At 41.5% G+C, this 13,755-nt stretch overlaps 1 protein-coding gene across 2 annotated transcripts in view; it reads left to right on the forward strand.

Moving 5' to 3' along the window:
* LOC135105006 (IST1 homolog) overlaps window positions 1-13,755 on the forward strand; it is a 21,840-nt gene continuing 8,085 nt past the window's right edge. For both annotated transcript variants that reach the window (XM_064012890.1, XM_064012891.1), the window contains exons 1-7: window positions 1-309; window positions 3,590-3,714; window positions 4,635-4,767; window positions 5,463-5,606; window positions 6,158-6,340; window positions 7,119-7,886; window positions 12,494-12,658. In XM_064012890.1, the coding sequence (XP_063868960.1) occupies window positions 16-309; window positions 3,590-3,714; window positions 4,635-4,767; window positions 5,463-5,606; window positions 6,158-6,340; window positions 7,119-7,886; window positions 12,494-12,658 (1,812 nt within the window). In that variant the 5' untranslated portion in view covers window positions 1-15. The remainder of the gene's footprint in view (window positions 310-3,589; window positions 3,715-4,634; window positions 4,768-5,462; window positions 5,607-6,157; window positions 6,341-7,118; window positions 7,887-12,493; window positions 12,659-13,755) is intronic.

The raw sequence follows: 13,755 nt of genomic DNA on the forward strand, positions 1-13,755 counted from the left end.
TGTGAGGAAGAGGACATGATCGAGACAGACCGTGAGGTAGGACTGTCCTTGAGGAGTGAGTCATTAGGCGCATCACGGGAAGGTGTGTCATCGCCAGTCTGTATTGTCTTTCCCACAATAACATTTGGATTTGAGTCTCGCAGGCGTGTTGCTCCTCTCTCCACCATGTTCTCCTCGGGCCCTAACTACACCAAGCTGAAGACCAACCTGCGGCTCAGCATCAACAGACTCAAGCTGCTGGAGAAGAAGAAGACTGAGTTAGCGCAGAAAGCGAGGAAGGAGATTGCTGACTATCTATCCACGGGCAAGGTAATGTGAGATTAAATGTTGAAATGTTTGTTTTCCTGCCTTTTTGTTTGCTTAGATGGGTAAGGTACTGCGGGGCATGCCTGCAGGCTTATTTATTTATTCAGATAAGGTAGTACTACATAGGATTGCCTGCTCACTGACGTACGAGTATTTACTTATATGGGTAAACTATGACGAGCTTTACCAGTTTTCTGTCTTATGCACGTACTCAGGTGGGTAGCGCAACGCTGTGATTGCATGTTTTATTATTTATTTACTTAGATGGGCAAGTTGTGGTGGAGATTGTTGACAGGCGATGGGGAGGAATTAGGTGGTAATTCTTAAGAAATACACCTCCACACATATCTTATTAATACTTTTCCCTTTCCCCCAACAAGCTTGGGGGCACGTGGGAATCGGGTTTTTTTTTGGGGGGGGACATAAAAGACCGATAAATGGACTGAAAATCTAGGGAAATTTCCCTAGAATAAAAAATTTGGGGTAAAATTTAAGTTTTAACCAATACGCCAGAATAATTATATACCCAACCTAACCGGGGGGGCTGCCCCCCCTGGACCACCCCCTGCTATCCAGGGGGGCTGTGCCCCCCCTGGACACCCCCTAAGGTTACTAACTTAACCTATGCTTTTAACCTAACCTAACCTATGCTTTTAACCTAACCTAACCTAACCTAACTGGGGGGGCTGCGCCTCCCCTGGACACCCCCCATAGACTTAGGAGCATGCGCAAAAGCACCCTGCATGTAAACCAACGCACAAACGCATGTAGTGTAACTTCAGCACGGACAGGTAAGCAGGACAGATCTCGGGAATACTGGAGAAACTTTAACATTGTATTGTAACCTTAATATCAACGAGCGATCAGTAAAACCTTTACAGACATGTACTTACACTTCTTGAAAGCACACCTTATTGAAAATAATCTTGGGTGTGTTGTTCTTAAGATTTTCCCCAATTAGGTGTTGCATCAGATTATTTAACATCCTTGCTTGGTGTCATGCCCCCATTTGGTACCACACATTAGTACTGAAAAATCTATCAGGACCAAGAAACATTCCAGACATGGTTTAGAACCCTTGGTAGTTGGGGGACAGGAACCCTGCAGCTAAGGTGTGTAACTGGTCTTGACTGGACACAATCAGGTTCTGCCTTTAGTCTCAGTAATACGAACTTTGACTGGACAAACCTGTTTTCTCTCTCCTATCAGCTGAACCACCAAGTTTGACAACTTTCTTGTAAACAAACCTGAGCTTGCTGTATCACTTGCATATATATCTTGTCTTTTCCCAACTCTGACAAAATTTTTCACATTTTGAAGCCCACAATGACTAACAGGAGTTTCCTATCAGATTTCTAAGTTTTGACATGAAATATTTCTTGATTTTAGCTCTATGCTTTGGCAGTGATGAATGTGCATATTGTTCTGTGCAGCCTGTACAAAACTGAGCAGCAAGGGGAGGCACGATCAGTTCTGAGTGGTCATGACGTGTTACAAATGGTGCAAGGTGGATGTCATGTGGCTGGCTGCAGCAGGTCAAGTCATCTCAGTAAAATGTGCCTTTAGTTTGTGTTTTGCCCCATCCCCTCAGATATATGAGAACTTTTGGTTACTCTGGATATCACAACCGTGTTACATATAAGCACAAAACTCACATGTCATGTAGAAGGTTTGATGACCTTGCCATAAATAAAAAAGAAATTGAGAGTACATGTCTAGTATGGCTGTAATAGCACTCAAGAGTATGTAGAAATTCAGTATTTTCTAAGTCCAGTGAGCTCTGTACCATTCAAGAGTAAACATTGAAATAATTTTCTTTTGTTTATAACTGGGATTTGCAGATATCAGCATATTAGGATTTCATGGTATCTATACAGCTGATCCCTCGAATCACACACTGCCACTTGTGAGACCATTCATGAGGCCACCAATTATGAGTTTCCACAGTAGGTTCAGTTACACTTTTCGGATCATCTGAAGATCCGCCACCCCAGCTGCACTTGGGGTGGCAGATCTTCAGGTGAGACAATCTGGGGTGGCGGATCTTCAGGTGATCCCATACTTTTAATGAAGTAAACTTTTTTCTGCATTTTTTATATCCACTCAGTTTTTAATGCGTTCATGTTGTTAGGTTAGGTTAGGTTAGGCTAGGCTAACCTAACCTAACCTAACCTAACCTAACCTAAGTGAGAGAGTCTGGGGTGGCGGATCTTCAGGTGAGACAATCTGGGGTGGCGGATCTTCAGGTGAGACAATCTGGGGTGGCGGATCTTCAGGTGATCCCTGTGGGGTGGCGGATCTTCAGGTGATCCCACTTTTCATTTGTTTTAGAGATGCGTCAGGTGTTCTGATAGAGGCTCACTGTCATTTGGAGGGAGGTGAAGCAAACAGTGCCAGTGTTCAGTTGGAAAAAAGTCACTGTGTGAGATATTTAGCAGCAGCATTGGTTAAGATGCAATATACAGATGTAAGAAAGAGGTTCCATGTGCTTATTAAGGAAGCTGCCAAGCTGTATCCGCATCCATCAACCTGAGATGCCACACCACACTGGTAAGGCATAATGGTATAATTTTTGGTCTCTCATTAGGTTAGGTTATGTTAGATTAGGTTAGATTAGCTTAGGTTATGCTAGATTAGGTTAGATTAAGTTAGGTTATGCCAGGTTAGGTTAATATCCTAGTGGTGGGAGGGTCCAGACAGGGTGCAGACCCACCAGCTAGATTAGGTTAACATCCTAGAGGAGGAGAGGTGGGCCTAGAGGCTAGGATAGGTTAGGGAAATTCAAAATATTAAGGTGAATTTCCTGAGATTTTTTAATGCCCATATTTCACATATTTTTCATCCCCTACCAAAACCCCCAATTCCCCACAGGCCTCCAGGCTTGCTTGAGGGATTAGGTGGGGGGGTTGGGGACTAATGGGGGGGTAGACTTCTTATCAAGAAATATTTCAAATAAAATTCTTCAAAACTTGTTTGTTTTAGCCAAAACTGACACCTCCAGGTAATTAGTTTATTTGCCTATTGCTTATTTTGAAAAAGAAAAATTTGATTGTCTCATCATTGGGAAAATTTTCAGTAAGGTTTAACTGTTATTTCAAGATGAAACTATTTTCATGATAGATTTCTTTATGTTTTTAATTAATTATTTGCCATTGTTTTGTGTCAAACCTACATAAACAGTAACTGTATAATTTACAGCAAAGGAAACTAAGGAAGGAGTTTAGCTAAAGTTGTACTCGTACATATAACAACTGTCATTAAAGATAATTGTTTCTTCCTGCAGACAGAGCGTGCCAAGATTCGAGTGGAACACATTATTCGTGAGGACTACTTAGTGGAGGCCATGGAGGTCACAGAGATGTATTGTGACCTCTTGCTGGCTCGATATGGTCTTATCCAGCAAATGAAGTGAGTCTGAATCTGTTTAGGTTTCATTTCATGAGAGGGCATTTGTGAAGTGTTTATTGGTCAGATTTTATACAGGTTGACATTAGAAAAATCTGGCCATCAATAATCTGGTTCCTTCAGATTTCTGGTATGGATTTTGGAGTGCATTTACAAATTTACTGTGTTGGTGTGCCACTGTTTTCTGGAGGTGCTGTTTATGTATTGATGGCACTATACTCCAGAATCAGATGTTGGGTTTTGCTTTCACCTGCTAACAGGCATTCCTGCTCATTCCTCCTCACTTTATCATTTATTTGCTGCTATATAGCCCCATTATGGATTCATTAAAGAAAAGAGGTTGCATAAAACTTAAACATCATGCATTGTCAATCACAGAGAAAGTGGAAGTGCTAAAAAACTTGATACTGGCATGTCTGTGCAAACTGTGAAACATACAGCATTGTCTCTTCAGCAGTGTATGATATTAAAAAATTTTCTGTTAAATATATACAGCATATATAACCATAACAAAATCTGGCACTTCAAAAAATCCGGCAGTCCTCAGGTCCGGAGGTTGCTAGATTTTTTAATGTCAACTTGTACATAAACAAACTGAACATTGACCAAACTCATAGAAAAAAATAATAATAATAATAATAAAAAAGTGTCCATGCAGATGGAAAAGATGAGAATTTGGAAAAATGTAGAGAATTTGATCCATATGTACACCCTGCTGCCCTCACTCCAGAGACTTGCTTGAAGCATACAGCCATTGGAAATTATCCCTATAATCTCTATACATAATCTTGATTTTCAGTAGTTTTCTGTTACATGAATTATCACTAAGGCAGAATTTAATGATATTCTGAGACTGAGGTATACAGAAATAATGGATGGCAATTTGTGGAGTTTGCTTTCATGTGTGATATGGTTTGTAACAGAGACTTGGATGAGGGACTGGCAGAGGCTGTCTCATCTCTCATCTGGGCTGCTCCAAGGCTTCAGACAGATGTGGCTGAGCTGAAGGTTATTGCTGACCAACTAACTCTCAAGTTTGGCAAACCTTATGGCCAGGTGAGTTGTGTGAATAGTAGTTTTGGCTTTTAATTGTGTACATACATGTATATAGGAAAGACAGCTGGGCAGCTAAGATTGTGTTGCTAGAAAGGCCTTTAGTTGATGAGTTTATGATGAAACCAGTCTGTAACAACTGATGGTCAATGGCATTTATTGCCATTATCCTGAAGTTATTTCACCACCTTTTACACCAAATACAATCTGTCTTTTTACTTCATTCATGTTATTGGGTTGTTCCTGCTTGTGGTTATTCATAACATAATTCACTGATACTTAGATAACAGTCAGTCAGCAAGAAGACTTAGTGGGATGTGCCTGTAACCTCCTAAAACCCCTCAAGTTAGACTACTACATTGTTCATCAGGCTTTTTACACTCACAGAATTTCGGAATTATTTTATACACTGAATAAGTGGGATAAATAAATATTTTTTGCTTCCATTCCAGCCAATGAGTCACTGATTTAAGGGAAGTTCTCTTTTTCCAAACCATTGAATGAAAGGATAAGGAAGTGCTTTACTCTTTTTTTTTTTTTTCTTCTTCTTCTTCTTCTTCTTCTTCTTCTTCTTCTTCTTCTTCTTCTTCTTCTTCTTGTTTGGAAAGAAAGTATTACATTGCAAATTGATGTATAGTTTAGAAGCAATCCTTAATCCAAGATACCATTCATTGAGTGTTCCTTGTACATGTTTACAGGCATGTCGTGAACAGCAGGTGACCACCATCAGTGAGCGACTCATCCACAAGCTGAGTGTGCAGGCGCCGCCAAAAGTGCTGGTGGAAAAGTACCTGATAGAGATTGCCAAAAACTACAATGTGGAGTATGAACCTGACCCTCAAGTGAGTTACTTTTTTTTTTTTTTTTTTTCCCCTCCACACATGCATGTGCAAGCACACTCACTTACTTTAAATAAAGCTACATAAAATTATCTATAGGTCTCTGAAACCTATTGAACCAGATGTGGATGAACCTTCAGAGCCTATCCAGGATGCATTGCATCCTTGATTGCTTTCAATTTGGCCTTCTTCAACCATTCTTTCTTGTTTCAAAGACATCTCTCTTACATGTGATGCTCTCTTCACACATTCCCATCCCATCTGTGTTGTTTCCCTCAACCCTGCATTTCTCAATACATCCATTCCATTATCTTTTTCAGAACTTGTTCTTCTTTTATTTTCTCAACATGCCCAGACTATTGTAACTTTCCCTGTTCTGCATGATCAGTTTTCAGTACCAGAAGAATTACAAAATAAAATGGCTACAATAATAGGATCAATAGGGGATCTATGATAACCATAGAGTTATTTTAGTGATGTGTATTGAGGGCCTTCAGGTGCTGCTGCTTGAATGGCATCACTTGATAGATCAGACTTGATATTCTCCTGCACAGGTGATGCGGGAAGATGAGTGGGGCAAGGACCCTCTCATCAGTCTGGATGAAAAGAACAACCTTGGCAATGATGGAGCAGGAGGTGGAGGTGGAGGGGGTGGAGTGAACATTCCCCCTGCAGCAGGGTTCATAGGCTACCCTCCTCAGCCCATGCCCCAGCAGCCCTTTGCTTACCCTGCATCGGTAAGGGAATGTCGTGTTTGTGTTGGTGTGGGCATACATTTGTGTCACTATATTTCCTGAGGCTAGACTCTTTACCATCAAATTTTCATCATTCTTATATATTACTGATTTCCGTAGTGCATTTGCACATGCTAAAAGAATTGTCAGTTGACCAAATATGGTTTATGGTAATGAATTGATTAATTAAAACTGTCATGTTTTAGAGGTGAAGAGGAAGTTTGGCATCAGGAGACTAAATGTTGAGAACCTCATTGTGCCCATAGCAGTAGTTGTTATGGTGATGGTGCTTGCTTGCTGCTTGGTGTTGCATGCAGGTGTGTCTGCTTCTCTTAACACTGGATTACTTTTCAGCATTTTTCATCTTTGGCTTTGTGATAATTTTAAATACTTCTTGTCATCCTGTGGAACCAGTGACAATAGTCTGTATGGCATGGTGTGTGATCACCCTGCTGGAGCATGCTTGGCCACTTTTACTTATTGTCAGCAAGAAAGCAGCTGTGGACTTGAAGCCCCAGAGAAAGGTGCGAAGGCAAGGCTCTCTTCTTTGCTCACAGCTTTTTGTGTCTTGGCTTTTCTGCTTTTACCTGCACTAAAAGTGCTGTGGTTGGTTAACTGAAATTCAAGGAAAATATATATTCATTAAAGTCAAATACCTAGAGATTACTCATTGATATTGCATGACAACCATGATTAGTAGATAAATTAGAATGTAAGATTGCCCAGAAACAAGGCAAGTGCCTGCACCAAAGTTGGTAATATTAATGCACTGCTCTGGCAGGTGCTGTTTCCAACCCAAATGCCTCATGAGGCTCCAGCGTTGCCTGCCAAACAACCACTGCCAGAACCACAGTCATCTTGGGAATCTCCCCTGTCTCCTGCCTCAGCTCTGCAGCCCTCTTGTGAAGGCTCAAGAGTGTTGGTTGGAGTAAGGGTGCCTTCTATCCTGCTCACCAACCCACAGTCCCTAACCAACTGCTTTGAAGAGTTCAAGGAGGTTGTGGCATGTCATAACCCAGATATTATTGTAGTCAGTGAAACGTGGTTTAGTGAAACACGTCCAGCTGTGCAGCACAACCTTGCTGGCTACAAGCTGTTTCATGATGATCGGGTGGGACGGGGGGGTGGAGTAGCTGTGTATGCACGGGAGAGCCTCAACCCACAGGAGGTGCATCTGAAGGCACCCCCTGAGCTGGAGTGTGTGTGGGTGGCAGTGGATGGGGGAATGGTGGTGTGTGGCCTGTATCATGCTCCCCGTGCCCCTACTGGACCTGCCCTCATGGACCAAATTGTCAATTCTGTGGTAGACATCCGAAGTCGCAGCCCGTCGATGATGTTTGCTGTGGCTGGAGACTTCAATAACTTGCCACATAATCGTCTGTGTGCCTGCTTGAATCTGACCAACCTAGTGCAGGAGCCAACACACCTCAACTCCACCATTGATCTAGTTCTTACAGACACTGCAGAGGCTTTTGACCAACCAAGGCTGCTGCCACCCATTGGCCGCAGCCAGCACAGCTGTGTGCTGGTGACTCCTAAAACCCACCAGGTGTGCTAGGTGGTATATGCATACTTCCTGTATGTTTGAATATTTCTAATGCATGTGGTTCCCTCATGAACATTCTCCCTTGCGTCAAGGACTAGTGACTTGCTGTCCCTTGGGGGGACTGAAATATTATAGGTGATCTGATACTAGTGCATTCATTCAAATAATTAAACAAAATTAACTCATGGAAAAGCATTTTTAAGTGCAGTAGGGAAACTGCTGGGCATAAAAAATAATGTTGATAAGTCTAAAATTCTTTATATTGCAGAAAGCAGATGCAGAACTCAGATAAAGTAACTTTGTTGATGATTATTTCCTTTCTGTGATTGGTTCACTTGAAGATTAACAAGAATTTACAATTTCAGCCATAGCAAACTAATACTGATTATATTTATATGATATGAAAATGAAGAACCTACTTTGTTTTAACAGAAATAAGCCACATTCATTATAAAAATATATCACTAAATTTGATAAAATAATAAATTACTAGCAAACAGCATAGGCAGATTACAGGCATGGATGGAGTCCCCATCTGGGGAGGGGACCATAAATATCCCCAGGTCGGACTGCCTTTCTGTCGATGGCCCTAAGTGTCTTGACACCCCCCTCAACTTTTTCTTCATTAACTTCTGCAACATTCGTGGTCTAAGATCTAATTTTCAATCTGTAGAACACCACCTCTCCTCTTCTAAACCTAATCTTCTTTTCCTCACTGAAACTCAGGTGTCTGAGGCAACTGACATTAGCCCCTTTTCTGTTCCCTCCTACTTTCTCTGTCCTTATTTTCGATCCAAAGCTGGATGCTGCGTTTATGTGCGCAATGACTTAACCTGCTCTCGTGCTCACGCTCTTGAATCTTCCGAGTTTTCCACCATCTGGCTACGACTACAAAGTCACTCTCATACTAAATTTATCTGTGCTGTATACCTCTCACCTAACTCCTCTGATTATAAGAAATTCTTTGACTACTTAACTTCCAAAGTGGAGCACATTCTGACCCTCTTCCCTTTTGCAGAGATCTCCATTCTTGGAGACTTCAATGTTCACCACCCTTCACTGACCATCCTGGTGAACTAGCCTACAACTTTGCTATCCTCCATGACCTAGAGCAATTGGTGCAACACCCTACTCGTATTCCTGACCGTCTTGGAGATACATCCAACATTCTTGACCTTTTCCTGACCTCTAATCCTTCTGCTTATGCTGTCACCCTTTCTTCTCCGTTGGGTGCCTCCGATCACAATCTCATATCTATATCTTGTCCTATTGCTCCGATCCCTCCTCAGGATCCCCCTAAGCGAAGGTGCCTCTGACATTTTGCCTCTGCTAGTTGGGGGATCTGAGGAGGTATTTTGCTGATTTTCCTTGGAATGACTACTGCTTCCATGTCAGAGACCCGTCTTTGTGTGCTGAGCACATAACAGAGGTGATAGTGTCTGGCATGGAGGCGTACATTCCTCACTCTTTTTGTCATCCTAAACCTTCTAAACCTTGGTTTAACACAGCTTGTTCTCGTGCTATACATGATAGAGAGGTGGCCCACAAAAGGTACTGAAGCCTTCCATCACCAGAATCTCATGCACTTTATATTTCTGCCCAGAACCATGCCAAGTCTGTTCTCCAACTAGCCAAAAACTCCTTCATTAACAGAAAATGTCAAAACCTTTCAAGATCTAACTCCCCTTGTGATTTCTGGTATCTAGCCAAAAATATCTCCAATAACTTTGCTTCTTCTTCTTTCCCTCCTCTATTTCAACCAGATGGCACCACTGCTATCACGTCTATTTCTAAAGCTGAACTCTTTGCTCAAACCTTTGCTAAAAACTCTACCTTGGACGATTCTGGGCTTGTTCCTCCCTCTCCTCCACCCTCTGACTACTTCATGCCACATATTAAAATTCTTCGCAATGATGTTTTCCATGCCCTCGCTGGCCTAAACCCTCGGAAGGCTTATGGACCTGATGGGGTCCCTCCTATTGTTCTCCGAAACTGTGCCTCCGTGCTTGCACCTTGCCTAGTCAAGCTCTTCCAGCTCTGTCTGTCAACATCTACCTTTCCTTCTTGCTGGAAGTTTGCCTATATTCAACCTGTTCCTAAAAAGGGTGACCGTTCTAATCCCTCAAACTACTGTCCTATTGCTTTAATTTCCTGCCTATCTAAAGTTTTTGAATCTATCCTCAACAGGAAGATTCCTAAACATCTATCACTTCACAGCCTTCTATCTGATCGCCAGTATGGGTTCCGTCAAGGCCGCTCTACTGGTGATCTTCTGGCTTTCCTTACTGAGTCTTGGTCATCCTCTTTTAGAGATTTTGGTGCAACTTTTGCTGTTGCCTTGGACATATCAAAAGCTTTTGATAGAGTCTGGCACAAAGCTTTGATTTCCAAACTACCCTCCTACGGTTTCTATCCTTCTCTCTGTAACTTTATCTCAAGTTTCCTTTCTGACCGTTCTATTGGTCACTGTTCTTCTAAATCTATTAACAGTGGTGTTCCTCAGGGTTCTGTCCTCTCACCCACTCTCTTCTTATTATTCATTAATGATCTTCTAAACCAAACTTCTTGTCCTATCCACTCCTACGCTGATGATACCACCCTGCACTTTTCCACATCATTTTATAGACGTCCAACCCTTCAGGAGGTAAACATATCACACAGGGGAGCCACAGAACGCTTGACTTCTGATCTTTCTAAAATTCCTGATTGGGGCAGAGCAAACTTGGTATTGTTCAATGCCTCAAAGACTTAATTCCTCCATCTATCAACTCGACACAACCTTCCAGACAACTATCCCCTCTTCTTCAATGACACTCAACTGTCCCCCTCTTCTACACTGAACATCCTCGGTCTGTCCTTTACTTATAATCTGAACTGGAAACTTCACATCTCATCTCTAGCTAAAACAGCTTCTATGAAGTTAGGTGTTCTGAGACGTCTCCGCCAGTTTTTCTCACCCCCCCAGCTGCTAACTCTGTACAAGGGCCTTATCCGTCCATGTATGGAGTATGCTTCACATGTCTGGGGGGTTCCACTCATGCTGCTCTTCTAGACAGGGTGGAATCAAAAGCTTTTCGTCTCATCAACTCCTCTCCTCTAACTGACTGTCTTCAGCCTCTCTCTCACCGCCGCAATGTTGCATATCTAGCTGTCTTCTACCGCTATTTTCATGCTAACTGCTCTTCTGATCTTGCTAACTGCATGCCTCCCCTCCTTCCGCGGCCTCGCTGCACAAGACTTTCTTCTTTCTCTCACCCCTATTCTGTCCACCTCCCTAACGCAAGAGTTAACCAGTATTCTCAATCATTCATCCCTTTCTCTGGTAAACTCTGGAACTCCCTGCCTGCTTCTGTATTTCCACCTTCCTATGACTTGAATTCCTTCAAGAGGGAGGTTTCAAGATTCATAAATTTTTGACCACTGCTTTGACCCTTTTATGGGACTGGCATTTCAGTGGGCATTTTTTTTTATTAGATTTTTGTTGCCCTTGGCCAGTGTCTTTCCTACATAAAAAAAAATAAATAAAAAAACAGTTCCAGACACACAGTTTGTGGATTTAGGCCAGCAGGGCTTAATCCTGTGACACCACCACTGGCTGACTAAAACACACCTGTAATATTTTTTTGTATATGGAGGGGCAATCAAAAAATTTCGTGGGGCATTGTCCTGCCATGCCCCCTCTTAAACTAGCCCTGCCATGCATGTTTGCTCATGATGTCCTGGATCATCTGATGGTAGCTTACCAGACTGCATGGTTTCTGGAATTCCCCCTGCACTGCTATCTATGAGAACACTCTGAACTATATTAAGTTTCCTTGGGTCTGTGTCAAAATACTTTATCAGCTATGTTCAGATCTCTGATTTTTTTTCCAGTCAGTTCATATTATTCTTAGTATGTTCAAACTCTTTTAGTTTACTTCTTATCATGAAACACGTACACATTTTACATCCTCCACCTAATCATCCTGATCCTCATCCACTTTATCCTGTGAACATTGTATTCCTTTTAGTGTCCAGGTTTTGCTAGCATAAGTATTACATCCCTGACACAAACCATGTATAAGAAATAAAGGCAATAATTGCCTTAACCTCCCCCATTCACTTTTAATTTTCATCATAGCAATAGCTATTGCATCACCTGCATAAACTCAATCTCCTTTACACATTCAAGGCATGTCTCTTACATCAGTATGACCCCTTCAGAGTCTTCCATTGTCTCCCTTAACTTTTTAACACTCCAGTATTCTATAGCTTATCTCTAATTCCACTACATGTCTTTTACACAACTCTCCTTGTGTGATAGGTATGGACACCTGTATTCAATTCCTGTTCCTAAGAATTTCCCTAAAAGGGATTGCTGCAGTGGAAATAACCATTTATTACTGCCCTTGTATGATATAATTGTATATTTTCTCTTGTCATACATATTCCAGCATTCTGTTCTATTTCATGTGAGGTACTTTAGTACCCACAACATCAACATTCATTGGTAGGACCACTAATTAGTTTAAAGCCTAACTTTTATATCACCCATTGAAATATTTCTCTTGCATGCCAACTGATAATGCAAGCTACAACAATAGCTCCACATTGATCATAGCTTCTTCCAGGGTGCAGGAGTCATGGACCTCAACTTACCCAATGTCCCTGGACAGCCAGTCCATCCCCAACCAGGGATGGCTGCAGGTGGCTTTAATATCCCTCCCTGTGGTCCACCACCACCTGCTGATGCTTCTGCTGATGTTCTTCCTGAGAAGATCAGTAATAACATGCAGGTGTGTGTGTGTGTGTGTGTGTGTGTGTGTGTGTGTGTGTGTGTGTGTGTGTATGAGACATAAGTAAGAGAAAGAAATGAGGATGGACTTCCATTCAGAATTTTGATCTTGTGAATTGTTAATAAGACTTGCAGTTGCCCTTTTTGTTGCCCTTGGCCAGTGTCCTTCCTACATAAAAAAAAAAAAAAAAGTTTAGACCAAAATACTGAATGGTACATGTATTGATGTTCATCTTGCTGGGGACGTGTAGGATTGGGGAGAAGCTTTTTGACTCCTATCCCCAGTGTGGGCCTCTTCCTTACCACATGCATACTTACCTGCACCACAGCTTTTCTCTGGCAACTTTTCACTTGCACCTTTGTTCTTGTAACCTTGCTGCTTGAACACTGTCTATGTGCTACCTGAAGTGCCTTCACAGAGTCCATTTCAGTATTATCCTTAAGACATTGCACTCATCCATGTTTATGAATGATGTGATATTAATGTGATGCATGCACCTCCAGATTGCTCAATCTCCAATGCAATTAAGGCAGTGAAAAATAGTAATTCAAATTGAGTACTACCTTTGTCGTGAGATGAATGAACCTTCAATTTTGCTGTTGTTATAGTCATCTCAACTGCCAATGAAAAACCTTTCTCATATCTCATCCTCACTTGTGTGGGTTCCTCAAAGCTGAACAGTGCTAGAACCAGTGTAGATATGAGCATTTCTCTCATACCAGTATTTATTTATTTATTTATTTATTTATTTTTTTCCTTATTTGGTTGTCGTCCATGAGGCACTGAGATATAGAATACATGCCTATATTCCCTTTATTATAGAATGCAACAAAAACTGATGAGAGCAATACAATGAGAATCTTTCCTTCATGAACTTTGTATCATCTAAATACAAGAAAATTGTAAATGAGACCATATTAATGTATTACTAAGCATGTTATGAAACTGCATGTAATGAGGTAATTCAGAAAACCAAGGACATCCGAGTGTAATGGATCAGAAATGTAGTAATGAACAAAAAGTAAAAGCTTCAAATGCTTCAAATCATCCCACCCTAAGATGTTTAATTATAGAGACTCAGAATTTTGAGAATAATA

This window comes from Scylla paramamosain, chromosome 11 (genome assembly GCF_035594125.1).
Source record: "Scylla paramamosain isolate STU-SP2022 chromosome 11, ASM3559412v1, whole genome shotgun sequence".
NCBI classification, from domain to species: domain Eukaryota; kingdom Metazoa; phylum Arthropoda; class Malacostraca; order Decapoda; family Portunidae; genus Scylla; species Scylla paramamosain.